The 27,323-nt window shown below is 46.6% G+C and overlaps 2 protein-coding genes and 1 long non-coding RNA gene across 5 annotated transcripts in view; 2 read left to right on the top strand and 1 right to left on the bottom strand.

The window, feature by feature from the left end:
- Nucleotides 1–27,323, top strand: part of LOC310895514 (uncharacterized protein) — a 45,399-nt gene extending 18,076 nt beyond the window's left edge. The window contains exons 7-10 of the mRNA XM_083826977.1: nucleotides 4,244–4,401; nucleotides 5,892–5,945; nucleotides 21,470–21,594; nucleotides 22,943–27,323. Of these exons, the coding sequence (XP_083683103.1) occupies nucleotides 4,244–4,401; nucleotides 5,892–5,945; nucleotides 21,470–21,594; nucleotides 22,943–26,165 (3,560 nt within the window). The 3' untranslated portion in view covers nucleotides 26,166–27,323. The remainder of the gene's footprint in view (nucleotides 1–4,243; nucleotides 4,402–5,891; nucleotides 5,946–21,469; nucleotides 21,595–22,942) is intronic.
- On the bottom strand, nucleotides 4,576–23,085 carry LOC310895515. Of its 3 annotated transcripts, none has more exons than XR_014580744.1 (5): nucleotides 20,664–23,085; nucleotides 17,681–18,979; nucleotides 15,293–15,411; nucleotides 5,790–5,922; nucleotides 4,576–5,214 (listed from the first exon to the last, which is right to left on the bottom strand). It is a non-coding gene; the product is annotated as an uncharacterized lncRNA (long non-coding RNA). The 3 variants fall into 3 exon arrangements; XR_014580745.1 differs by having other exon boundaries at nucleotides 15,293–15,429; XR_014580746.1 differs by lacking the exons at nucleotides 4,576–5,214; nucleotides 5,790–5,922; nucleotides 15,293–15,411 and having other exon boundaries at nucleotides 16,027–17,859; nucleotides 18,730–18,979.
- XIRP1 (xin actin binding repeat containing 1) lies at nucleotides 6,077–16,423 on the top strand. Its single transcript, XM_083826976.1, has 2 exons — nucleotides 6,077–7,574; nucleotides 7,705–16,423. Exon 2 carries the CDS (start codon nucleotides 7,705–7,707, stop codon nucleotides 15,403–15,405), a length of 7,701 nt encoding a protein of 2,566 aa, XP_083683102.1. The 5' UTR covers nucleotides 6,077–7,574; the 3' UTR covers nucleotides 15,406–16,423.

Here is a 27,323-nt window from a genome sequence, read left to right on the forward strand (position 1 = left end):
TGATGGGGTTTTCTCAGGGGAAGGAGGAAGAAAGCGCTTTGCTAGGGATTTGTTTTCCGTTTGCTGGGAATTGGCTCTTAATTGCAGCACATAGACGCTTTGAAAGAAAGAGCCCTGCAATATTACCTTCTGCAGGAGACAGAGCAGAGATTTATGGGCAATTGCTGAAGATGAAGTGACTGAATTTTTAGATGAGTAGTTAAGAGCCTTTTCCCCAATTCTCTTTCCCTTCCCCTTCCTCCCCCCATGTCTAGAAAGGTCGGTGAGTAGAGGTGGAGATGAGGACTGATTTTCGCCCATTGCAGGGCTTACTATCTCTGAACCCTACAGCTTAGGGTTGATTATCTCTGAACACCACATCTGGGCCCAAGCCTGATGCCAGGAGGGGCGTACTCTTCCTCCTCACATTTAGTTGAGAGGAGCTCTTTTCCTAAAAGGGGTCTGCCAAAAACAACTCCATCTCTCCCTGTTCTCTCAGGGCACAGCTAATGGGGCAGAGGGGCTGCCTCTGGACCTGAGCACGGGGCAAAGGAAGAGCTGAAGGGACCCCAGGAGTTGCTCCTGAGGGACATCCTTCCCATGGTACATGCAGTGTGCAATTTGTCTGGTGCCAGGCACTGGCACAAAGAAGGGTTTGGCAAAGAAGCATGGCAGGGAGGAGCATTTCCCATGTCCTTTGCTTAGAAAGCAGCACTGTGGGTGGGAGTTCTCAGGTGCTCTTTTCTCCCCTTTTAGCTCCTGGGGATGCTTTAATGGTCAAAATACTGGGGTTTAAATCTCTGGGGCCACAGACAGGAGTAGTCAACCAGCATCAGATGGGACAAGTCCTTCAGCTCTGTGATGGATGCCCACGGGTGCCAGCAGAGCCCCTTTGTCCAGCAAGGCAGAAAAAAAGAGCCCAGCACAGATCTCAGACTGGGTCTCCATGCTCTCAGTCTCCCACACAAGTCAGACAATAAATAACACACCCTGTCTGCACAGCACCCTTTGGCTTTGCTTTAGCATCCTCAGCTGGGAAGCCCTTGAGATGCTCCGGGTGTCGCTTGGGTGCCATTAGCCACATGCACGTGACAGCCAGGCTCTCTTGTTAGCAGAATGAAGTGCCGTTCTTCCACTCTTATCTATAATTAGCAATTCAAACGGTGGCAATAGCCTGTTTCGTCGGGCAGAGCCTCATGGAGCAGTGCAGCACCCGCCGCCTGCCCAGCTGCTGCGAGCAGCCCCTGTCTAAGGCAGGCAGCAGCTAATTATATCCGTCATTAAAGCAGAAACCCTGTGGCCTTTCAGCCATCCGAGCTAAAGGATGAGGGAAGAGGCAGCTCTGAGGCTGGGCTGTTTTCCACTGCTGGAAAGCTTCATCCAGCTGCCTCACCTGCTGGTGGCTGTTCTTTGTGCAGCATCTCCCCACCACGGGCCAGTACAGATAATTTCAGGACAGCAGAAACACCCATAGCCTGGGATGCAGGGGACCATTAAACATTACCAGCCCAGCTCTGGGACGTGGAGATGCTTTTGCTAAGCTCTCAGCACTCAAGTGGTTAAGCGTTGCAGTGCTGGTGTCAGCCAAAGCAGGCTCTCTGCCTCGCTGTGAAGAGCTCCCGCCTCCTACAGGGAGTTTTTAGGAGCTTTTTCACTGTGGTCATGCCCTTACCGAGGGCTTGTGTTCATTTTCCCAGCCAGAAAGCAACTGTGCTTGGTTTTCTTTCTGCTCTAAAGCTAGTAAGGTCGTCTCTTCCCCAGCTCTCACTTTTGCTCATACTGAGAGGTTTTGCCAAACCTCATTACCTTGCAAGGAAGAAAGCTTCTGGTTTCCAGATGGATTGGACCCCACTTGCCTTTCCAGTACGCAATTCAGTAGTAGGAGAAAAAAAGAGATTCCCTGGCAAGATTTATCAAAGACCTCTTCAAAGGTTGCTGCAGCTAATTCAGCACACGCTTCAGTGCTATTCTCACAGGGCATGGCCATGTTAAGGAAAGACCATGAAATCCCAGGTACCTGCTCTGGCTATTACTTCACTTTCCCTTTTCACAGAGGGAAACGTGTGCCTCAAACCTCCCAGCGAAGGGAGAAGCCCTCTGCAGCAGATAGAGGGGTTTGTGTTAGCATGTATCAGCACCAGCTCCTTTAAAATTGGGTGTCCCAGCAATGCCTCAACCCTCTCCTCCCCATTCCCAGGGCATTAATCATCTTGAAAAGCCAGTCATCTAGTCAAAGTCTTGAGCAGAGGTGGAAAAAACTGATATCTTGCAGCTTCTCAGCCTATCTGAAGATGTACCAGATCTGTGCCTCTATCTCCACTGGCTATGGACGGATAATTAATTTTGTTTTGGTGTTTAACCTGCAGACAGCAAAAATCAGGGGAAGAAGCCCCATATTTATATGGTGACGTAGGAAAAGGAAAAAAAAAATAAAAGGAGAAAAAAAAAAAGAAAAAAAAAAGGAGGCATTAAGGAAATCTCTTCTGTTTCCTCCCCTCATGTCCTGCTTATCTCTGGCAGAACCAGGCAGCTACGTCTGCATTGCTTCCAGCTGCTTCTGCATGGATCCAGCCTTGGTTTTGCATCAGAATGCCTGGGCACCTGCAGAAGCAGCTGGAACCAAGGATGAAAGAAACACCCGCCAATGTCTGACCATCCCAGTGGGGTCCCTCTGCTCTTATCTCAATGCCTGCTTGGTGCTGTGGACTAACATGTCTGTCTCATGGGAACTGGTATTTCATTTGAAGCACCGGCTCCTGGAATCCTGTTAGCACATAATGTTAACTGTTGTCACTTCAAAATAAAAGCAAAGCAAATCTCCTTTGGTATTTCAGAGAAAAGCTGGAAAATCTGACCTCAAAACCCAGAAAACAAAGAAAAGACTCATTAACTTTATTTACAAAATCTCATGATTTGGGGACTGAGATTTGAGGGCAAAGAGCACTGGAACTGCGGCAGTGTTTTCAATGTGCACATATTAAAAAGTATATCAGCCCTTTCCTGGCTGTGCAAAAGCTGGATTTGTGGAGAGCGAGCCCATTGTTCAAACAGAAAGCATTGCAAATACCGCACTAAATCCGAATGCAGCAGTGCAAGCCTGCAAAAAGAGAGAACCTTCTCGTGTTTTTGCAGTGGTAACAGAGAAACGACAGCCCTGGCTAACCCGGAGGGCTAAGAAGCAGCACACAAGTGCAGGGCTCTCTGCACATCTGTGGTGGGATATAGGAGGCAGAGCTGGCCATCCTGCTCACACCTAGCAGAGTGATGCAAAAAGAAGTTTTTCAGTGGGGATTTGGTGTTGTCCTGTTGTTGGAAAAGTGAACCCATCTGTATTTGGGCCATTCATTATGACACGATGCAGCTCCCATCATCGGGGGAGTGGAAGCCCAGCCTATTTAGGGGATGGAGATCATGGGAGGGAGTGCAATGGGTGGAAGTGAGGGAGCATGGGCTGGGTACGGGCCGGCCACTCATGCCTGCTCTAGCCAGTGATCCCTCTGCACACCTCTCTGGGCTGGCTGATAGCTCATCTCCTCCCAAAATAGCTGTTTCTTCATGAACTAGACAGGAACATCCCCAACTGGAGCCACCTCCATGGGAGGCATCTGAACAAAGGCAGGAGGAATGCCAAATATCTCAGGAATGCCATGCTGGGCCCCAGTAGGCCTCACGGGGGCTGGTGCAGCTCAGATCATCACATCTCTAAGCTAAGAGAAGGGCTCATTCCTCTGGCTCCGCTGCAGACCCCAAGCTGTGTCTGTGGGCCAGTCTTGTAGTCTCATCATCTCTTGGTTTCCTGAAAGGGAGAGATGAAGATAAATGGGTATAACTGCTTGTGAGGCATGCTGACAGCAGGGGGAAGTGGTCACAGAGCAAAAACAGTAGGAATTGACTTAAGTTCAACACGCATAGCTCCTTCACATCCACACACTTGTTTTGTTTTGGTGATAGCCTCGTCTAGGGATGCGGAGGTGGGTGTAGGATATATACCATGGGAAGGCAGCCCCACCAGCAGGACGGTGGCATCAGGCCACTGCCTGGTGGGTTGCTCTCAGGTCTCACCATCCATTCCAGCCATGGGGACAGTGCAAATGCCCACATTTTCTCCTTAAAACAAAAGGGCACAATGTTAAATTTGGGGAGAGGAGCAATCACCTGAGGGTCCAGGAGGAATGGGTGCTCGTGTAGGAGACATGTCCTGCTCACACCATGTCATCATCCCTGTGGAAACATAACTCACCACACCCTCCGGTCTCTGTTTCAGATGAGAGGACACGGTCATTTTTAGACGTATCAGACAGCACTAGGCGCATACTCCAGCAAGGACGAGGGAGGTCCTCTTCGCTCTCCGTGAAGGAGCTGTCGGCTCGCTACCTCTCCCAGGCAGCTGCTGCTGCTGCTCACGGCGGCCCCGCACAGCCGGTAAGCACCGTGGCATCCCAGCTATGTCCCATCCCAGCCAGGGGCCGTGGGAGGGTGAGGGAGAACACGTCTGGTTTCACAATGCTGGAGAAACACAGCATTTCTTTTCCAAGAATGACCAGACCTCCTTGTTATTTGCCTATATCATATAAATACAGCATATAAATAGCATATAAATATATCATGTAAAAATGCCGTGCTGTAAGAGGTGCTGATATGCATTGTGTCTATATATGATACACATGCTGCATTTACATACAGACACATTCATATATGTACACATACAGCACATACAAATACACAAGCACATGCCCAAACACACATGCACATGCCCAAACACACACACACATCTACATCCACTAGCCCATGCATACAGTTTGTTCATTATAAGATATCCAATATTTGCATGTATATGTTTGCACACTCACATCCACACAACAACGCGTACACCTCCGTGCTATACCCATTCCAGCACACAAATCTGGTGGGTCCCAAATTTGCCCCGTGTAGGGAGGTGGAAATGGGAGCATCAGCAGAGGATCCAGTGAGTCATCCAGACCAAAGCAATCATTGGGTCATAGGATAGCTCATGTTGTACATGTTATGAAGCACTAAGCTACATATGTCCCTCTTGCCTGGCTCTGCTGATCATCCAGGAGTACCATAGGATGTGATTTTACATCTGGACTTCTGCAGGCTCATCCTTGCTCCCTTCCACTCTCAACCATCTGCAGGGTCCTTGACTGGAGATGCAGTCTCTTGAGCATGGATCATGGCTCTGGACTGGAAAAGTCCAGACTAAAGCACTCCCAGCTGCAAATAAATAAGCGGAGACTGTAACTGGAGAATTATAACTGCAGTGTAGCAAGTTACAACTCTTAAAGGCTGCCCCATGATCCATTCCCACGTTGGACTGAGGCTGTGCAGGGACCATGTGTCCTGCTCAGCAATGTGTGATAGTCCATACAGCTTGCTGAGAAATGTTTCTTTACCAGAAATGTCCCATCATCAGAATCTGTACAAACTGAAACTTTCTAATTAACCTGCATTGCAGTAAGGTGTTCTGGTCGGGAAAGAAAAATAAAAGTCTGAGAAAAAAATAATTATAATAATTTCAAAACAATCTTTCAATGAGCTTTAATTTCACAATTCATAATGCCATGACAAATGTAGATATGTTTTGTCTTAAAAATATTGACCTATAAACAAAAATATTGGCCAAATCGAGCTTTGGAGAAACCAGGTTATTGGGTGGTTTTTTTTTGTTTTTCCCCTGAGTCTGAACAAATGTGTCTGGGTTTCATTTGTCCACTGAAACTTGCAGAAAAAAATATTTCTGCTCAACCTGAGATAAGAGCTGTCAGCGAACCAAAAAAAAAAACCCTCACCTGTAATGGTTTCCAGCTCCCGATAGCAGACACACAAATATACAGATATCATATGTGTCTGCCTATGCAGTTTGATGTCATGTCTCCCTGTGTCTTTTCCAGAGGACTGTGAAGGACAGCTCCACTCACTCTTCTGACAGACAGAAAACAAGCAAGGTAAGAAATGTTACAGATAAGCACCCTTATCTAACCACATATTTGTGGACTGCGGTGGAGTGTGATTTATACACCCATGCCAGGCAGCAAGGAGTGCTTTCATACTGAATATAGCTATCAGCTGCTCAGTTGCCTTTCCCCACATTTAGAAGTTCTGAACAGATTAAAAAAAAAATAAAAATAAAAATAAAAATTATTTTTAAAATTGCATTCAAAGTATGTTGGTTCATATGAACAATTTGCATTTGACGCTTGCTGCAAAATATGCTGATTTTGGTATTCTGGTGTTTTGTTTTGTCTTGTTCGTTTGTTTTTAGTTTTTTCTTTTTACTAATGTTCAATACTTATTTTTAGCCAGAACAATCTGTGTGTTAACAGAGTGAAATAACATCGCGCGCCAGTGCTTTGAGCAACAACTAATAATATTCCAGGCATAACTCTACAGACGTAACTCTAAAGGCATGCCAAGGATTAGCAGATCTGTTTACTGAAAGGAAAGCCACCAGGATTATAGTCCTTTTTAGATAATGATTATAGGCTTCAAATACCTTCCCTTTGGATAAATGTCAATCCAGTGCAGGTCACAGGTATTCTGTTCAGTATTTGGCTGATATGTGGTGAAAATTCCCAAGTTAAGGAGAAAAATGCAGAAAGTAAGACTCAAAGGTAGGCTAAACAACCAGTCCAGCCCATCATGACTGCAACTTTTGTTCGGTGCTGTACCAGTGTTGCTGTGAAATCCAGCTGAATTCAGTCTGAGTGAGTCTAAACATAAATTGAATTAGTTCACAGGCTAAGGGGCCAGAATTCACAAAGAATAACACTTGAAAGACAGGCTTAAAAGAATGGGAATTAAAAGCAACTGTGCTGTGACATGATCTAACAATGATATATTGCCTTCAGGCTCCGTAGCAGGTGAATTACTCGTTCTTACAGGACAGGCTAAATGTGAGCATTCGCAAAGGGACATTAGTTAGCCTCATGCCTGTCCAAGTGTCCAAGTCAAAAAAGTTTTATTTCACTCTCTAACTCTGCAACCATCCATCTATTTTTATACAAATGATGCTGTGGGGTACACGCGTGAGTCCAGCAGAAGAAGTCATCACTCAAACATCCTTTCCCAAGCCCTCACTCCTGTGCCATGGGCAGCTCTGGGGGCGTTACCAAAAACCCATCATGCTAGCTGCCGACCCCAAAATAGGATGTCCTCATCAGCTCACTTTCACACTTTTATTTGGTTCCCTCTCACCATTTTATTCCTGAGACCTCTTCACAAATAGCTCCTTGGCTTTTTCCTGGAGCCATATTGAATGCAGACTCGTTTTAGGTTCCCACACTGCCCTGAACACTTGGTAGCAGGAGGCAAAAGTTCACTCTTATTTTACTGCTCAGAGATAAGCCTTCTTTACATTATCTTTGTGGTCGATCTCTCTTGCTGACAGTACAAATTGGGCCTCTCTGTTGCACTGTAGCTGGATGGAAACCTGAAGAGTGTAGACTAACTACCGTGCATGCCTGGATTAGAGACCTTGCTTTAGAGCACATTGCTGTGGAACCAGAGCTAACACCAAGACTGGAGTGTGTGCAGTGGTGTGATGCTTTGGAGTGCTGTGTGCTACTGAACCCAAGGTATGGAGCTCAGCAGGTGCATGGATTTCCCTTGCTGGGCTGGCTTTTACTTTTGCCGTTTTCACTACTAATGGCCTCTGGGCTGGGGGGATAAGAGATCATGCTGATGTTTAAAACTGTTTCCCTAAAGATGGCAGAGGCTCAGAAATCATCTCAAGTTGCCTTCAAGAAAATGGAAGAGGATTTACCTCCCCCTCCCGCCCTTGGCTCAGTCCAGGTCATCGCTCCAGGGAGCCAGGATCCCAACCCACTCCCTGTGCCTCCTCCAAAGCAAGCCTTCTCCAAGTTCTACCAGCAGCGGCAAGTGAATGAGCTAAAGAGGCTCTACAGACACATGCATCCTGAACTCAGGAAGAACTTGGAAGAAGCTGTGACTGAGGACCTGGCAGAAATGCTTAATACCGAAGATCCCAATGCACAGGGATCTGTGAACCTGGACAAAGTTCTTCCAGGAGAGGTTCAGTCCATGCGCTGGATCTTTGAGAACTGGGCACTTGACTCTATTGGGGACCATCAAGCCACAAAGAAGCTGACAGAAGAAGAGGTCATTCCTGGTGGGGATGTGAAAAGTACTTCCCTGAGGTTTGAAAGCCAGTCAATCAACGGGGACAGTCTGTCAACACCAGCCAAAGATTCAGAGACAGACCTTGCCAGAGGGGATGTGCATACCGCCAGGTGGCTCTTTGAAACCCAGCCTCTAGACTCGTTAAACAAACTATACTCAGATGAAACTGAAGTGCAAGAGGCAGTCCTCAAAGAGCCTGTCCAGGGAGGTGACGTGAAGGGTGCCAGAGAACTCTTTGAAGCCCAGTCCTTGGATGCTATAGGACGCTGCTGCTCAGTGGAGGAGAAGAGCATCCTGCAGCTCAAGTCAGAAATCCAGGAGCTAAAAGGCGATGTCAAGAAGACTATCAGGCTCTTCCAAACAGAGCCCCTATGTGCCATCAGGGACAAAACTGGGAACATCCATGAAATCAAGTCTGTCTGCCGAGAAGAAATTCAGAGCAATGCAGTCAGAACGGCTCGCTGGCTGTTTGAGACTCAGCCACTGGATACCATCAACAAGGACACTTCCAAAGTGCAAATAATCCGTGGAATTTCATTGGAAGAAATAGGAAGGCCAGATGTCAGTGGAGCAAGGTGGATATTTGAAACTCAGCCTCTGGATGCCATCAGAGAAATTACTGTTGAAGAACAGGATTTCAAAGCTTCCACGGACTTTGTCACAGGGGCAGATGTCAGTAAACAGCGATTACTCTTTGAGACCCAGACTCTTGATTCTCTGAAGGGAGAAGATTCAGAGACTGTTACAGCTAAAGAACAAGTCATTGGAGGTGATGTGAAATCTACGCTCTGGCTATTTGAAACCCAGCCAATGGAAACCCTGAAAGACAATTTTGAGGTGGGACGTTTGAAGAAAGTAGAGCTTTCAGCAGAGGAGAAGGGAGATGTGAAGCAAAGAAAACATGTCTTTGAGACCTGTCCCCTTGGCAGCATCTCTAAGGCATTTGAGGAAGAAATTTCAGAGACCAGCACGGAAGAGGTGGTAAAAGGGGACGTGAAGTCCTTCAAGACACTGTTTGAGACTCTCCCTTTAGACAGCATTAAGGAGGCTGATGCTGAGCCCATCACCAAGGAAGAGGAGAAGATTCCAGCTGGCAATGTGAAAGCTAACCAAATCCTGTTTGAGACTACACCTCTGTATGCCATCAAGGACAGCTTTGGCAATTTCCATGAAGTCACCTCTGTAAGCAGAGAGCAAGTCATCAGTGGTGATGTCAAGAACTACAAATGGATGTTTGAAACCAGGCCTCTGGACCAGTTTGATGAAAGCATCAAGAAAGTGGATATAATACGGGGAATCACAAAACAGGAGGTGGTGGCTGGTGATGTGAGAACAGCCAAGTGGCTCTTTGAAACTCAGCCCATAGATGTCATTCATCACCAAGCCATGCAAGGTGAGGAACACCCCTCAGTGAAGCGGGAGATCTCCCAGCGAGGGGATGTGAAGACCTGTAGGTGGCTTTTTGAGACCCAGCCCATCCACACGCTGTATGAAAAGTCTGAAAAGAAACAAGAAGAGGATGTCTGTGTGCCCCAAGCTGATGTGAAGTCATACACATGGATGTTTGAGACTCAGCCCCTGGACTCCCTGAAAGGCCAGGAGGAGCAGTATTTGAAAGTCAGTAAAGCATACAGTCAGGAGGAATTACAGGGAGTTGATGTCAAGACTGTCCGGCACCTATTTGAGACTGAACCCTTGGGCAGCAGTACCATCGGTGAAGCTGACCAAAAGAAAACCATGCGGTACTCCAGCCGTGTGGAGATACAGTCTGGAGAAGTGTCCAGAGTGAAGGAATTCTTTGAGGCTAAGCCCTTGGATACGACAATTAAACCAACAGCAGTTGTCAAGGATGATGGTACAATTGAAGCTGGATCTGTGCACAAATTCACTTGGCTCTTTGAGAATTACCCCATGGATTCCCTGAAGGACAGCTCTGAAGGCATCCAGGAAATCCCTCCAGAGAAAGGTATCAAGGGGGGAGATGTTGGAGGCAAAAGGTTCATATTTGAGACCTACTCCCTTGACCAAATCCATGACAAAGTAGATGAGACAGAGCTCCAGAAGATCCAGAAAGACACAATGAGCAAAGCTAATGTCAAGTCTTGCACAATGCTCTTTGAAAGCCAGCCCTTATATGCTATCCAAGACAAGGAGGGGGGATACCATGAGGTCACCTCAGTGCAGAAAGAAGAAATCATGAAAGGTGACGTGAAAGGTGCGCGGTGGTTGTTTGAAACTAAGCCTCTGGATCAGATCAAAAAGGAAGAAGAGGTGTTTGTGATTAGGGCTGTCACCCAAGAGGACATCAAGAAAGGAGATGTCCAGGCTGCCCGGTGGAGGTTTGAAACAGAGCCTCTTGACTCCTTCTCTGGAGGAAAGATTTCCATGCCCAGAACAGTAGATGACGTGCAGAAGGGAGATGTTCAGTCCAACAAGCAGCTCTTTGAGTCCCAGCAAGTGGGCCAGAAGAAGTATGTGAGGATGGTCAGTGTCAGTGATGTTCAGCGGGGTGATGTGAGGACGTCTACCTGGCTTTTTGAAAACCAGCCTGTGGACTCCCTTCACGGGGATGCGGACAGAAGCTCATCTATCAGTACAGTGCAGAGAGAGGACAGCCAGAAAGGGGACGTAAAACGCTGCACCTGGTTGTTTGAAACCCAGCCCATGGACACCCTTAAGGACACAGAGGTGACAGCCAGTGCTGGCGCCCAAGAAGCAATCCCTCGCGCAGATGTGAAAAGCACAACGTGGCTCTTTGAGAGCACACCCTTGGATAAATTCAGTGCTTCTGAAGCTAGTGGGGAAACAGAACTGAAAGAAAGGACTATGAAGGAGACTTTAGAGACACTCTGCACTTGCCAGGCTATTCAGCATGACGGGATCCTCATCGAAGCCAATGATATGGAGAGTGTGAAGATGGTGAAGTACCAGCTCAGCACCCCAGGTGCTCCAGAGATCCTGAAAGAAGAGATTGTGGGAGGCCATTTGCAAAGGATCATGCTGCAGCTCCTGCACAGGACCAACGTGGAAGCCCAGAGCGTGCTGGTGGAGGAGGACAGAGAGGGCAAGATCAAAGTAAGCTCACTGCAGCTCCTGGACCAGAGTGAAGCCATTAAAAGCAAAGAGGACTTGAGTGGAAACGTAGCTAAGGCTCTCCAGGGCCTTCTCAGTCAAGATGCTTCCATCAAAAAGGGGATGGTCTTACAAGAGACAAAGTCAGGATCAATGAAGATGACCCTCTACTCCCTCCTGTTCCATTCTGTCCAGCAAAAAGTTGTCAAGGGGGATGTGAAGTCAACGATAGGGAACCTGCTTGCTTCTTCTCTGGAACAGAAGGCAACTGCAACTGTTAAGCGTGAGGACAATGAGAAGGGGAACGTCCAGCTTTTTGCAAGCTGCATTGAGAAGGGAGACCTGGACTATCTGAAGAACCTCCAGCAGGAGTCAGAGATACAGTCCCTCATCTCTTCCCAGGCAGAGCAGGGGGCAGCTGAAAGCGTCCCAGTTGTGCAGGGGGCTAAGATTCATGTCTTAGCAAACAAAGAACAAGTAGAGAAAGTAATTGCAGAGGGAGAGTCAGGGGCCATGGAGGGAGCAAAAAAGGTGTTCGTATGTGAAAGCGTGGGCAAAGAGGGTGCGTTACAGAAAGAGGCTGTGCATGCAGCAGGTGTGACAGGCGCCACTGTGCAATGTCTTGGGAAGCCCCAGAGCCTGCCCACAGTGATGGGAAAGGAAGAAATTATGTCAGGGGGGCTTAAAGTAACTACAAAGTCAATTCAAAGGGTTGCGGATGTCAGCAAGAAGGCAGAGAAAGAAGAGTCCACCTCTGCTTATTTGAAGGAACCCAAAGCTATGATGCAAGGCACAACTCAGACCAAAGTGACAGCTGAGAGGGGTGAGGTGGCCAGAGAACACCAGAGTTTGGTGACTGGGCAAGCCAGCCAGATGCAGCCAGAAGAGAAGGTCCTTGGGAGCGATCTTCAGGCTGCAATGCAAAGCCTGAGGCTAGCAACAGCAGAAGCAAAAAACATTCAACACCACGTCCAAAGCAAGCTACAAAAAAACAGGGAGGAGGTCCACACAGCCTGCAGGCAACAGGCAGCCAGCATGCAGGGGACAAAGACCCTTCAGTCAACCGTACGCCAACAGGACTCTGCATCTACCACAAGGGAGAGCACCAGCACTGCCATCAGAACCACCACCACTAGAGTCCAGGAGGCACCCCAGACTCACACAAGCATGTCTCAGAAGAGCATAGCGTCACACAAAAAGGTCAGTGCTTCAGAGGAAGTACAGGGAGGACAACTATTGAGCCAGGAAAACCAAGTTGTGCCTAGTAGAGATGTTAGCATTAAGGATGGCCTTTATACTGCCACACCCGTGAAAACCTATATAAATCCTTTTGTTGAGTCTGATTACAAAGAGCAATCAGTGCAAGAAGAAAGAGATGTTATTATCAGAGGGGATGTACAGACAGCTATCAGAGCACTGCAAAGTGCCGCCACAGAACAGCGCCTGGTAGAAAAGGAGGATGTTGTCCGAGGTAATTTAAAAGCCACACTTCAGTCGCTGGAAAAGTCTAATGTTAATGTCTCCAGAGGGGATTTTAAAGCCGCTATGATATACAGAAATGCAGGGCAGTCCTATTCTGTGTGTAAAAAGAAAAATGAGACTCAAGTCATTAGTAACCAGACAGCTGTAGTGGCTTCAGGGTCGCAGGCTGATAATGACTTTCCTCCTCCTCCTCCAGTTGCTGTGATGAAAGCAGATCATTGCCCACCCTCAGCTAAAGCAACAAGAGAAGGTGCCCTTCCACCACCAGCCTGCAAAGATGAAGTCCTAGGATGTTCTGCACCAATCCAGACCCCTCTTCCAACCCTCCCTTCTCTGTCCTGCAAGCCCAGTGATCAGGATGCTGCAGAGAAGCCCAAGATTTCTCCAAAATCAGAGATTACTGCCCCACCTAGGAAAAAACCTGTTCCCCCTCCAAAACCTGAGCACCTCTTAAATGAGGCATTTTGTGCCTCCACAAATAACAGCACAAGCAGATCAACCAAACCCATCCCTCCACCCCTGCCTCCCAAACCTCAAGGCCTGAGGGAGGTCAGCAAGCCAAAGCCTCCTGCTACAGAGCTGGAATTAAATTGTGTGAAAGTATGTGAACAATCAGGCCACGGGGAGGGGCAGGCAAAATGCTGCACTTTGGAGTCATCCATGGACAAATCCATCATGGTTCAGGGTACGAGCCCTGAGAGAAAGCTGCCTAAACGCACTGCCAAAACCCCTCTTCAGCTGGCAGAGGAAAGGTACAAGAAAAGCAAAGGAGGACAAAGCAAGTCAGAAATGGACAGTGCTAAGACTTCAAAGCCAATGAAAAATGGAGTGGTTGGCTTTCAAGTCGAGCAAGGAACGTTGAATGGGAAAGCAGCAGCTCCAGGGAGCTGCCCGGGCAAGGTAGTTCAGAGGCATTCAGAGCTGCATCAACAAGAGGACAGGTTCTGTTCAGTATCACATCCAGCCTGTCCTGGCAGAGCACAGACCCTTAACATGCCAGGACAGGCTGAGCCAAGCGCCTCCTCTGTGGGCCACAGCACTCCTCCAAAGAGAGGAGATGACATCTCAAAAAATGCCTTGCCCAAGGTGGAAAGGGAAAGTGTGTATAATGCTTACATGTCATGGGATAGTCAGAGAGTCATGCAGCAGGTGAGTGAGAGGAGACAAACGAGTCATTCAATGTCCTTCCATCAGCAGCCAGTGAACCCCTCCAAGGAGGAACAACAGGGAAATAGTGGGCAACAGAAATGTCCTGATGGGGAGGCAGAGGCGCCTGCTCAGGAGAAGCCAGCAGTCATTATGCGAGAAAAACCCAAGAAAGAAACCGAAGATGAACGTCGGAAGAGGCTGTCGGTACACAAAGAGGAGATCATGAAAGGCAATGTCAAGGAGGCTATGGAGATCTTTGAAAATCTCCGCAGACAGGAGGAACTGCAAGAGATCTTGACTAGGGTGAAGGAGTTTGAAGAGGAGACGAGCAAAGTGGACGTGAAAGCTCTGAGGAGCTTCTTTGAGAAGGTGCCTGACTGGGTGGTTCGTCAGAAGACCAACCAGGTCAAACAACAGGATAGGGCTGAGACACAGGCAAAGGACGATGCTGACAGCGTCTCCTCAGTAGAGCTGGTTTTTGGGGACCTGGAGAGGGCAAGTGCTGAGATTATCCACCTGAAGGAGCAGACGCTCGCCCGACTCCTGGACATCGAGGAGGCTATCAAGAAAGCTCTTTATTCTGTGTCTAGTCTCAAGTCTGAGTCGGACATCGCTGGGCTCTCTGGGCTGTTCAAGGAGTCTCTGGGGAAAACCCAGAGCTCTGTGAGCAGTAGCAATATCCGCAAAATCAGTATTGTCTCAAGCAAAGCCAGGCAGGATGGAGCCACGATGGAGACAGGCGAGGCAGCCTCGGGGGGAGGTGTAAAGGTGGCAGAAAAGACCGAGGTAACCAAGTCAGAGCTAGAGGTCCCCCGCCTTGTTCATCCTCGTGTCAGCTCTCCCTCCTCACCTTCCTACATCTCCATCGAGTCTGCTGCCAGGAAACCTGCAGAATCACCCAGGACAGCACATTCCCCACGGGACATGGCCTCACCAGACTGTCCTGACGCTCCAGGAAAGAGGGATGCTTTTGCTCAGGACGGTTTTAGCTCCTTTAACCATCCATCCCCAGGGTCTGCTGGGCATGACAAGGCTCCCTTCGAGAAGAGACCAGAGCCCACCCAAACAAACGCCGGGCTGAACTCAGTGAAACAGCACACCCTTGGAAACACCAACCACCAGGTCAGTGAGAAAGAGAAATGCCCTCTGGACACCTCCAAAAGCAGCTGCCACTGTGGGATGAAAGGAGGCTTTCCAGAATATTGCTCCCTGAACACCCCCAGCCCACAGAACCCGCGGAGGCAGAAAAGCATCTTGGAGCTGCAGACAGGCCCTGATGGGTCCAAACTCTATGGGGCCACCCGGACTGTCACAGAGCAGTACGAGGAAATGGATCAGTTTGGCAACAAAATCATCACTTCGTCCACCACAGTCACCAAGCAGTCTGAGACACAAACATCCTCCACGTGCGACGTGGTCTCGCACCCCCGATACGAGGTATCTGCCTCACCCCTGTTTCGGAGGTACTTGAAGAGCCCAGGTGAAGATTTCCACACCAACGGCAGCTTCCAGGAGCCAGGAGTGGTCTTCGTCACCTTTGGCAACTCCAAGCCAAAGAAATAGGAGATCCTGAAGAGCAAGAGAGAACTGTGTAAAGAAGAAAAAAGAAAGCCCACAATAAAAAAAAAAATATCTCCTGGTTTATCCACATTATACACAGGGATTCACCTACACCCTAAGGACTTCTCAGGGTCATCGTCTTGGCGTTTGCATACAGACAGGACAAAGTGACACTGTCTTGACACTGGAGGGGAACAACAGCCCTCGCCTGGACAAGCCAACAGACCCGGTGCTGCACCACACCCCAGAGCCCTGACACTGTTAGAAGCACAAGGGAAATATCCATCCATGGGCATCTCAGGGCAGCTTTTTCCCCTATATACTATTTTGGGGTGCTGGGGGGGGTGGATATATCAGGCTTCTCTGAACTAGTTCACAAGAAAGGATAGGTAGAATCAGATGAAGAACTAACCAATCTGGTCATTGGCAAACAAACACCTTTATGATATCTATCTTTTTTATCTAATTTCAGTACAGAATTGCCAAGAAGGGCATCCTAAACACACATATATGTATATGTACACATACTGACATTGATGGGTGGGTTGGATGGGTTTTCTCTTACGCGTTAACAAATAAAATCAAAAAAAAAAGGAAAAAAAAATCAAATTGCTGACACTACCGCGGGTGGGGGGGAGGCATTTAACAGAGTTCATTTCCTATAAATACTTGATGCTACTGAAAATTGTCACATCAAGCTCTACAGCTATTATCAGTGCTGTTCCTCCAAAGAAAGATTCAAAGAAAGATGCTCTAGATGCGACAGAATTGTTATTGCTTTCCTTTATTTTTAGAATTGTAATTTATTATTCAATATATACAAAAACTTATTTTAGATTTTCCATGCTTTCATACATGTTTACTGTTTAAATTCATTTTGAAACTTTGTAAAGCAATTTTCTTTTTATTATGACTTTGTTTTGTACATTCTCAACTCATGATTTTAGATTTTTTGTGGCTTTTTTTTTTTTTTTTTTAAATTTTACTGCTGCGTTCCGAAGGTAAACATTACCTCCAAAAATACTTCGGTCTGGTTGAATTTCTTTTGTTCAGTGCTTGTTTCCTTTCAAAGTACCTAGAAATCACCTCTCAATGAACTGGTTGAGTCACACATTGAGGGCATTCTAAATCACTCGAGTGGTTTAGTCTATGTCATCTTTATGATGTGGGTGGGCTATTAGCCCTGTGGCAAGCATTAACGAACCAACCACTGCTCGGTGCTGGTGCCTCACATCACAGGCTGGCCTCAGTTTGGGAAGGAGATAAGCTAACCAGGAGTTTGCTCCACGTATGGGAGAATGTGAGGAGCCTACAGAGCCACTGGATGGCTTCTCAGGGAGCTGGGATCATGGAATCATAGTATCATTAAGGTTGGAAAAGCCCTCCAAGATCATCTGGTCCAACCATCCCCCTACCACCAATGTCACCCACTGAACCATGTCCCTAAGCACCACGTCCAGCCTTTCCTTGAACACCCCCAGGGACGGTGACGCCACCACCTCCCTGGGCAACCCGTCCCAATGCCTGACTGCTCTTTCTGAGGAGAAATGTCTCCTCATTTCCAACCTGAACCTCCCCTGGCACAACTTGAGGCCATTCCATCTAGTCCTATCACTGGTTACCGGTGAGAAGAGGCCGACTCCTAGCTACTACCAGCCTCAAGCTACTGGCTGCTGGGTCTGAGTGTAGACTTTCTGGTTGATCTACTCCATCTCTCAGTTCACCACTTTACCTTTCTGCAAAAAGGGGCAGTAAGCTCATTCAAAACAAACAAGCAAAACAAACAAACAAACAAACAACAACAAAAACACCATCTTTCAGTGAGACATTATGGTTAATACTTGATTTTCTCTTCCTCTGAGGAAAAAGAGCTCACACTAATGACTGAAGAGCAGGACACTGGGGAAAAAGGGACGGTTTCAGAGCATACCACTTCATATCACTCAGTTCATAGCTAGGTTTTTAAATAGCAGATATCATCTCACACCATGCAATACCTTGTTCAAGGTGTTGTAGACTAGATAGGTAGATTAAATCTAAAATTGTTATTAGCCCTGGAGGAAATGCAAGATCATAATACATAACCTCTTCAACCTCCCTGAAGGATTTCTGCTAAGATTAAAACCATGGAAAATGTGCTAAGAACAAATAATACCTCTCTGGTGATGCCTTGACATTGCTGACTGAAAGAAATGGGGAAGATCTGTCATCATTCACGGAGAGTTTGAGTCTAAGAGTGATAAACTCTGAATAGCAGTGGTTGATAACACATTCCTACCATAACAGGTTCCTGGCAGTTTTGTCTGAGCTTTCTTGGCCCACGGAAATGTTCTTGAGAAGGACAAAGAAAAAAATGGTTTGAGCTGCAGAAGTTCTGCTTCCCCATAGAAAAGCAGGCATGCACCCAGAGCTCCTTGGTGTGCTTCTAGGACCACAGATGCTGGAACGTGGCACATGCTGAAAGAAGATTAAGAACGTTGTTTTCTGTTCTGCCAAAGAATATAACAAAGGTTGAGGTGAAAGAGCAGATCACCATAAACTGAATTTCTCAGGTTTCAAGGAATCAGAACAAATAACTGCTCAAACCTCCCCAATTCTTTTAGTAGGACCAATTGTAGAAATGGGAGAATTGGCAATTCCAAGTTCCTCGTGTTTTGTTTTTTTTTTTCCAACACCACCTTCTTATAATCTTAGTTTGTTTCAGGACACCAGTAACATGCTTGTTTCATCTCTTTTTAAGGACAGTCGCAGAGCAGTTTTAGTAAGCTGCAAACAGGTTGTTTGGGCAATGAAAATGATTCCACAGGAACTCAAATAAACCCAAATATCCTGCACTGCCAGTGCTTAAAAATACTGATCTTATTGTTTGTGCTTCTGGTTCTACAGTGTTTCTAAATATCTCAATGAGCCATTTATGAGGCTAAGATTATTTGAAATGCATTTTTTTCATGGTATTTCCATCAGCCAGGATCCAAAATATCAAGAGGAGACAGATGCTGCATTATTTCAGCACCATGCATGGCTCCTCAAAGCACTGAAAGAAATGGAGAAAAATAAAATACAAAGATTTGAAACTCAAGGATAAACTGAAGTTTGCGAGGTCTCTACCAAAACAGCAGAGTACATACAAACTTAAAAATACCAAATGAGTTGCCATAGTTTTCTGGGATCTTTGGATACAACATGATATTGTTCACGACTCTTTGTCCTAGTGGGTCACTGCATTCTCACACAGTTTGTTTTAGGCAGATATTTTCAAGAGCAAATTGGTTGGAAGAACTACTTGTAACAGTGGACAGGGGACAAATGACCTTGTCTTGGCCATACCTCCGTGGCTGGTCACAGGAGAAATTCAGCTGCAGATCCAGCTCTCGTGAAATAGTAGCCATGAAATCTGCCACATTTGAAGTGAAGTGTCCAGGTTGAGTATGATCTGTCCCAACTCCATTTCAGCCACTGGTCGCCATTAAGATGCTTAATCTTAGGTCAGAAAGCTTTGTGCTTACCATCTTCTCCACCCACTGATAACAAAAGCATTTTCAGGCTGATACTTCCTACCATAAAGATTTAAATGCACCTAGAAAACAAACAAACAAACAAGCAAACAGACTACAAATGATAAGATATAAGCCAGCTGCCACCTTCAGCATGGCAGTAATCAGCAGTGTACTGAAAGCCTTCCAGCAATACTCCGTCACCATTTTTCAAAGAAGCCTTAAGATAATTTCCTTGCCCACAGTCCCATTTGATGGCTGCTAATCACCTCCCCATCTACCAAACCATTACTAAGGCTTATGCCTGGGGCTGGTTAAAATACCTCTGAAGACCAAGAGTATTTGCCACGCATCAGTGAGCACTTAAAATAAATTTCCCTGGTGTCCTCCCTATAAAAGATTGCATCCTGCATCCCCTATAAAAGATTAGCCCATTTTGGGAACACACTCCAGAAGTGTATGTATTTATTCCCAGCTAAGAGCAGAGTGATCTTGTTTATTTGCTAAACAGCTCTGCTTCCTTCCTTGGTCATGATTAAAGGAAAACATTTTTTTTTTTTATATGGCAGAAACACGTCAATAGTTACACTCTGCTCTGCCAGGACACACCTTTGTGCTCCATGAGAGCTCATCACTGTCAAAGGGAATGCCTGCAATAGTACCTAGATGTAACCGTGATCTGTGCCACAAAATACATCAAAACGGCTGGATGTAAAGTCAATCCAGTGACTGAAATTTATTGTGGCAAGGATCAGCACTCCATCACCATGAATGTTGCTGCGTTCATGCAGCTGCCCATCACCTCTCCCTGGTTTTTGCCAAATAGCCTGCTCGTTTCCTCCAGTGAGCCAACACGTATGCCAAAGATGCAGAGCTTTAATTTCTCTTTGAGAGACCCACTAACACAGTATCACTTCCCATCTGTTTCCTGCTACCACTTTCCACTTGGAAGACCTAGCTCTTATGTGCACAAAAGCACATTTCAACTTCACCTTCGCCCACGCTGCCCGCCCTTTGGCATCAGCACAGTTCTGCAGTCACATTGGTGAAATTCCTCTTGCCTAACTGTCTAATTCTCTCCAGCTATATGGGCCTTTTTTGGGGTGGATGTATCAACTTATAGATTCCCTTAAGTGGGTCTTCACTGAGTATACTGGTTTAGGCACCCACAGCATACGTATATGCTGACAGGATGATGGTCTCCTCATCGTAGAGGATCTGGAAAAGCAGAGGTATTTTGAGATCACTGAAGGCTGAAGGGAAGATGGGGCTTTTGTTTGGATTCTTCCATCTAGACATAGGGAAAAACTAAAGACATTAAATTCTTCTTCTTGAAAGTGTTGGAAACCAAAGATGACTTGACTGCACTGGTATGTTGAGAAGAAAAAAAAAAAGTAATTAAAATATTTGCATCCAGACACGCACACATCCCGAGTGTCTGCTGCAAGTAAAAGAAAGTGTTCTGGTTTCCTTGCTAGCTCATCTCTTGAGATATGCTGCATGTTTCTGATGCAAAAATATCTTTCATGCTTCCTCTGTTCAAGTCTAAAATCTGGCCATCAGCCCATACCGCATAAGAGCAGGAAATTAAATTTGCCTGTTCTCTGAGCTGACAGTGCAGAAATCCAGGGTCAGCACATGTTGAACTAAAAGCTAAAGGGAGAAAGCACCAGTAAAACTCTATCAGATCAAACTGTGGCAAAACAGACCCCCCAAAAAAGCAGAGACACCCTCGTATGAGGTGGTATCAGTACCTGGAGCACTGACCTAGTTACAGTTAGCATTGAATCAGATGCATTTCTTCTGGGGCTTTGGCCAGACTTGACTTGCAGAAGATCTCACCAGGTAAGCTGAGCTTCTGCTTTGCACCACAGCAACACGGAGCCCACAGAGATATTTACTCTGCTGCCCACAGCCTCTGACCATGCAGACAAACTGGAGCTATTTTTGCAGATAGGCTGGTGTCCAAACTTTTTAATTCCCTTTCTCCCTCCTTGGATAATATAGCTGGTGTTGGTAATGCTTTCCAGAGGGATTCCTTGGACTCTTCATATAAAGTGGTGTTTGAGGAATCAGGTCATGGTGTAAAATTTAGCCCACAGAGTAAACATACTGGAGTAAACCACCACGTTTGTGGAGTATCTGGAGCTTTAACAGTGAGACGTGCTGTCTTTATAGGGTTTGGACTATATGCTTTATGTGAGCAGCCATGTGCCATCAGTGATTTCATGAGCTGCCCATCCAGAGTTTTTCAGTCTGAGTCTCTGAACGTTTCTTAGCTCACTCAAAACTTTTAAATGATTCAGTTGTGTGAATCATTTGCTTTTGATCAAATGAATCATTCTCTCATGAGGAATCCAAGAATGTCTTGTCTTTCTGTCCCAAATGAACATTAATGCTGACCTATCCAAGATTAAAAGTGAATAAAGTCAGCCAGAAATCTGAACATTCACAACAAAGCTCAAAAAGAACATCAAGAAAAGCCAACGCTTTCAGCAAATAGGCTTGCATATGTTTTTTCCAAGTGGTCACGATTCAGACTTATTTAACTGCAGTTTCTCCTTCTTCTTCAGCCCATGTTAAAAGAGGTGTGTGCCTCATGCCTGCAGCCTGTCTACTCCATGGAGCGTGTGGTCACTGACAAAGTCTGTCTGCACCACTCGTGCTTCTGCTGCAGGGTCTGCAGGAAGAAGTTGAGGTGAGTAGTAGGACCCCAGGTCCATTTATTTTTAAGGGATGTCCAAGTAGTTTCCATCACAATAGCCCAGTGGTAATTCCAGCAGGGTGGGCTCAAGGTAACAGGGAAGAGCAGACAGTTTCCTTGATACAAATTTCCTCTCCGTCATTAATCTGAAGACTGCTCACTTCAAGCTTCTATACACCTGTGAATCTGCAAGGTGGTGCAAGGGTGAGACGCAAACATGAGAAATATTTTCAAGTTGGGAATGCTGATAGGGATTTTAATTGCAGGAGTAGTCTGGGTGCTTCACACGTTCATAGAGCCGGGTGGGTTAGAAGGAAGCTCTGGAATCCTCCACCCAGCCTCCTGCAGGTCCAAGGACGGCAGGTTGCTCAGGGCCATGACCAGGAGGTGTGCATGGTTCCAAGGTCAGAGATACAACAGCCTCCTGGTTAGAGCCACTCTTTCAAAACCTGATCACCAGTGAAAATGTTCTTTTCCTATATCTAATCACGATTTCCCATGTTTACAACTTGTTCTTATTGCCTCTCATTTGGTTACTACACCTCCTCTGACCCTCCCATAAGATAGACACACACAGCAATGAGATCCAATCCTTTAACTTTGCCATTATAAGACAGCTAACCCAGCTCTCAGCCTGTCCTTAAATCACACACCCCAGGTCCCAAACCACTTTGGTGGCTCTTTACTGGACTTCTTCCACTATACCAATGGTTTTCTTGCGCTGGGAGCCCAAAACTGGACAGAGCACTACATATGTGATCCCACAAGTGCCAAACAGACAGGAACAGTCATTTCTCTTGACCTGCTTGCTGGGGTCTTACTAATGAGGTCCAGGATGCTGGCTGCCTTGTCACAAGGGCACGCTGCTGGCTTGTTCTCTGTTTGTGATTCACCAAGGCAGCTTTTCTGCAGGGCTGCTTGCTGTCTCTTGGCCCCCAGTCTGTGCAGACACATTCTCCCATCGTGCAGTCATTGTATCATGGGAGCCCTTTGAATTTTAACCCATATGGGCCACGGTATCTATACAAAGGGAGAGATGAAGCCCTGGTGTGAAGCCTGGCCGATAACAGAGAAAGGGATTTACATAACCTGGTCTACAGCTCCCAAAGGTATTGCAAGGAAATGTTTCATTTTCCATGTGTTTTGGTTTTTGAAAGAAAAATCAAATATATCCTCAGCAAGCAGACGCTGCTTTTGAAAGGTTTCATTCTTCAGAACCCCCTCTTTTCCCTGACAGTTTCCAGTTGAAAAACAATTTTGCTGAAAACCTGTCCGTCAGCGCTACCGTTAATCCTCCCCTCCCACACAACCTCTAACAGCTATGCCAATGTGTGTTTTCCAGCTTGCAAAACTATGCTGCCCTCCACGGGGTGTTTTACTGCCAAGTCCACTACAAGCAGATGGCTGGAGCTAAAAACAGAAGCGAGACAAAAAGGCTGGAGCAACAGCTAGGGGACCATCAGGTCCAGCGAGCAGCAGTGGTGGGCAGAGAGGCACAGCCCCAGGACTGGTACAACAGGGCCAAAAATAAGAGTGAAGCAAGAAGGAAACCCACATCCTTCAATGCACAGGGCAGCTTGCAGCTGGCTGAGCAAAGGCGAGAGCTGAACAGCAGGCCTGTCCTCTTTGGGAACAAGCTCAGAACCAGCTGGCCACCTTCAGAAACAGCCTCGTTGGCTGCAGATGGAAGAGATGTGAATCTTTCCTGGAAAAAGCCTGCACTAAGCTTGCAAACCTGCCAGGCTGCGGGCAACGAGGGGGGCAGGATGGCGCTCAGGGTTCAGAAGGGAAAAACAGCAGTGGAGGCCGCTGTGAAGAAGGGAAGCTTCTTACCTGGTGTCACCTACCCCGAGAAAAGAGAGCAAGCGTGTTCCTGGCCTAAGCCTGGAGAACAGCGAGATGGTGAGAAGAAGCTGGCATTTGGGGAAGGGGATGTACCTGGTGGGAAGAGAGGGGGCAAGGTGTCCCAGCGAGTTGCTGCATTCCAGCAGGGCAGGGTCCAGCTGCAGAGAGGGTCTGTCTCTGCCTCCTCCCCTGTGCTCCTGGAGCCTGTTAAATCTGTGACATGTCAGAGCACTAAACCCACCAACTGGAGGTACCTGGGGACCAAAGAGGGCTGCAACCTGCCCACAGCAGAGCTGCCAGTGAAGGAAAATGAGGCCTGTAGGTCTCTCTCACCACTGAGTACATCCAACAAAGGTGGCACAAAGCCTGCAGTGACAGATGACAAGCTTGAACAGACCACAGCCACCCCAGCCACTGCAGGAGGCAAGCATCATTTTGGAGAGAGAATGAACCACCCACAGCCGGTCTGTGTGCCAGGAGAGCTTGAAACCAGAAACATCACAAATATGGAGCCAAAATACAGAGCTGAGGGGTATGATCCCCCTGAATACAAAGCTGAAGACCAAGCTTTCTGCCTCTCTGGTGTGCCAGGGACCCCCAGTGTAGCATCCAGCTCCCTGGAGCCAGGAGGACTGAGTGCATCACCTGAGATAGCTGAGCTGGTGAATGAGAAATCCAAGACAAAAAACGATGAGTTTCCTGGGAAAAAAACACCAGTAAGTTTAGAGGAAAGCATGCTGCTATCCAGTGTAAGTCATTTGCCTGAGGCTGAGAGCAAAGGGGTGGAATTTGAGAATACCAAAGAAATGAAACCAGTAAGTACATTAGGGTCTCTGGAAGAACTCAGCCCTGAGCACACATCTCAGGAAAAGACACCAGAAGAGAACAGAGTCCCTTCACCTGGTTTGCCAGAGAAGACAGATGACCACAATATGCCCGATCTACAAGAAACAGAACCTCAGGCCACGTGTAGCCCACTGATGGCTAACCCTCACGGGGATATTTTGGTACATGATGTAAAATCACCTGGCAAGGATTTTCCAGTATCAGCAGACGTGCCTTTGAAAGGAACTTGCACCACTTGGCCCTCACCTGATGAAGCTGACAACTCCAAATCAAAGGATCCAAGTGAAGTTCTTGGTGGAAACATCTTTAACATTTCTGAGCAACCAGTCAAGAAATTAGACTCTTCCAAACTGAACGAATCCTCAGACAAATATGGGGGTCATCCAGAGGGTGAGGAAAAAATGGATCTGAAACACCCAGGTGAAAGCACAGTGCATACATCAAGACCTGGTGACCAAAGCAAAGAGACCAGAAGCAGTCGAGCCAGGACAGAGGTGCCGGGTAAAGGTTTCAGGCTTGGGAAAAACCCCTTCACTACACTTTTTGGTTCTGAAGACAAAGCCAATGCTCCCAAGAAGGAAACAAGCCAAAGGAAACCCACTAAGCCCCAATCAGCCCTTGTCACTTTGTTTGGTTACTCCTCAGAGAAGAAGCAGAGTCAACAAGAAAATCCTGCAAGATCCTCAGAACAAACAAATACTGAAGACAAGCAGGAAAAGCCCCAGGGCCTCTTCAGCTCCTCCAGCCAAGCAAAACAAAAGGCCTCCAAAAATGATCAGCTGCCACAGCCAGGGAAGACAGAGGTCATCCCCAAAGATATGCAGGAGAGTTCTGGAGGCTGCTTAGATACCACTGAGGGCAAGGAGACAAATATTTTGTTGTTTCCTCCTGGTACAAACATTTCATGTGATGATAAACATGAGAAAACTGAACTTGACATTCGTGACCAACCAGCTTTAGACAGGCAGGTTCAGCAGCAACAGGACAGCTGTTGGCCCTCTCTCGTGCCAGCACAGGAAAATCAGAAAGAAGATGCAGCAGACTTTGAAGGTGGAACAAACCCTTTCCATCCTTCTGCAGAGCTTACGCCTGCAGCTGATAACAGCAAAAAAGTCATCAGGGAAGGAAGTCCTTGTGATGCTCATCTACTGGAAAGTCAGCACTTACTGAGTTTGGATATCCAGAACACAATGGTAGAAGATGGGATTTTTTCTTCGTCAAGCAATTTAAGAAAACTACCCAAGGAAGCTGAGCTTCAGTTAGACAACAGGGATCTTCTGGAAGACAGTAACGTTTTCCTATCTGTAGAAAACATAGGACAAGATTTTCCCAGGATAGCGAGTAAAATCCCAAATTTAGACTTGCAAAATTCACAGACAGGAGCTTCAGCTTGCTTTGATCCAAATCCTTCAGAATTGTGCCAGGAAATCCTGGCAAATGCTCCACTAGAACCGTGGGACACTTCCAGCTTCCCACTTCTTGTTGGACAAGATGAGATTGTTACTGGAGACTCAGAAGGGATTCAGGACTGTGCACTGCTGCAACACTTTGATCCACAGTACCAGGCTCCAAAGGCTGCAGAAGATACATTCGGATGGGGTTTTAGTGCTGAAGACTCAACAAACAAACACCTCTCTATGCAGGAAGGCAGTTTTCTTCCACTGTACATGGTCACCAGCCATGCTTCTGAAAAACCTAATCAAAGTCTCTTTGATCCCTTTCATGTTGATTCAGACCAAATTGGCCAGGATGTTCCTGCAAAAATGGACGGGAGCAGAAAAATGTCAGAAGCTGAAGAAGCTCACGAAAGTCTCTCCTCTGCAGACCCAAACGTGTTCGGTGATGACCTTTTAAACCAGGAGTTCTTTATATAGTTGGAAAGAGAAAGAAAACAAGTTTCTGAAGTTAGCTGATATGGGACAAAATCTGATTCATGAAGTCAGCTTAGAAATCCCCACTGCTCTAGCACTAGGTGAATTCAGTTGTGCATAGGATGATTTATTAGCGGCTTAAGGAGCTAAATTTAAGATCTCTATCCTGGTCATAGTGGATCAGCACATAGGTCCCAAAAAAGAACACCACAAAAACTGGCTTCACCACAAGGAAGCTCCAAAGAGAGGTTAACCTCTCCAGTGGGACCAGCACCCCATTCCCTGCACTTGGAGGGGGAATCCTTGAGCAATCCTTGCCTTTGCAATGAGCAAAGGCAGAGCTGAGAGGGGCAAGATAGATATTCAGCTCCAAATTTGGTTTAGGTGTCTGCAAGAGCAATATTTCAACATAAATCAGATGTCTAAGCCCACTCAGAGTTAATGGAGAGTCAGTAAGTACTGGCAACGCAGTCCAGGGGGTGATTCAGCTCGCGATAAACAACTGCATGCAGAAAGCTAACAGCTCTCTGAACTCCACTGAGCTTATTGATTGATCTCAGCTAATTACAATACAACCTTAGATATCTATTTCTCATAAAGACAACAATATTTAGACATCTAGAACTGATTATATGGCTTGTCTATGCTTAATGATAGATATGTCACTCCCCTCATTATATTTTTCCTTATTTAGACTGCAAAATTGCTTCACATGGGAGGTTACCATCGTTATCCTCTTTTTATAACAATAAGCAAAGATAAGTGAAATGACCTTGCCAAGGTCACCTGGTCAGAAGGGCAGAGCAGGAAAAGGAATCCAGGTCTCTTGAAGTCCTGCTGTCCCTGTGTGGTTTCACACTGACCCTCCCTGGCTGCCTTTTGCTGCCATAGCACAGGTGTTGCAGAGATTAACAATTACACAGATGATAAGCAAGTTCACCTGGAACATCAGAGAGGCAAAACAAGAACACACCTTACGAAAAGGTTCTTGGAGCACATCGCTGCAACTGTGTTAATCAGCTGTCTGTCATAAAAAGGATAAAGATGTTAAAACAATTAATAAATACATATATCATCCCTGCCACATTAGTGCTGAAATGTACACTGGCTCTGTCAGATCTGCTGGAGGAATAAAACTGCTTAATGACTGCATCTGCTGCA

This window comes from Anser anser (genome assembly GCF_964211835.1).
Source record: "Anser anser genome assembly, chromosome: 2".
In the NCBI taxonomy this organism is placed as follows: Eukaryota; Metazoa; Chordata; class Aves; order Anseriformes; family Anatidae; genus Anser; species Anser anser.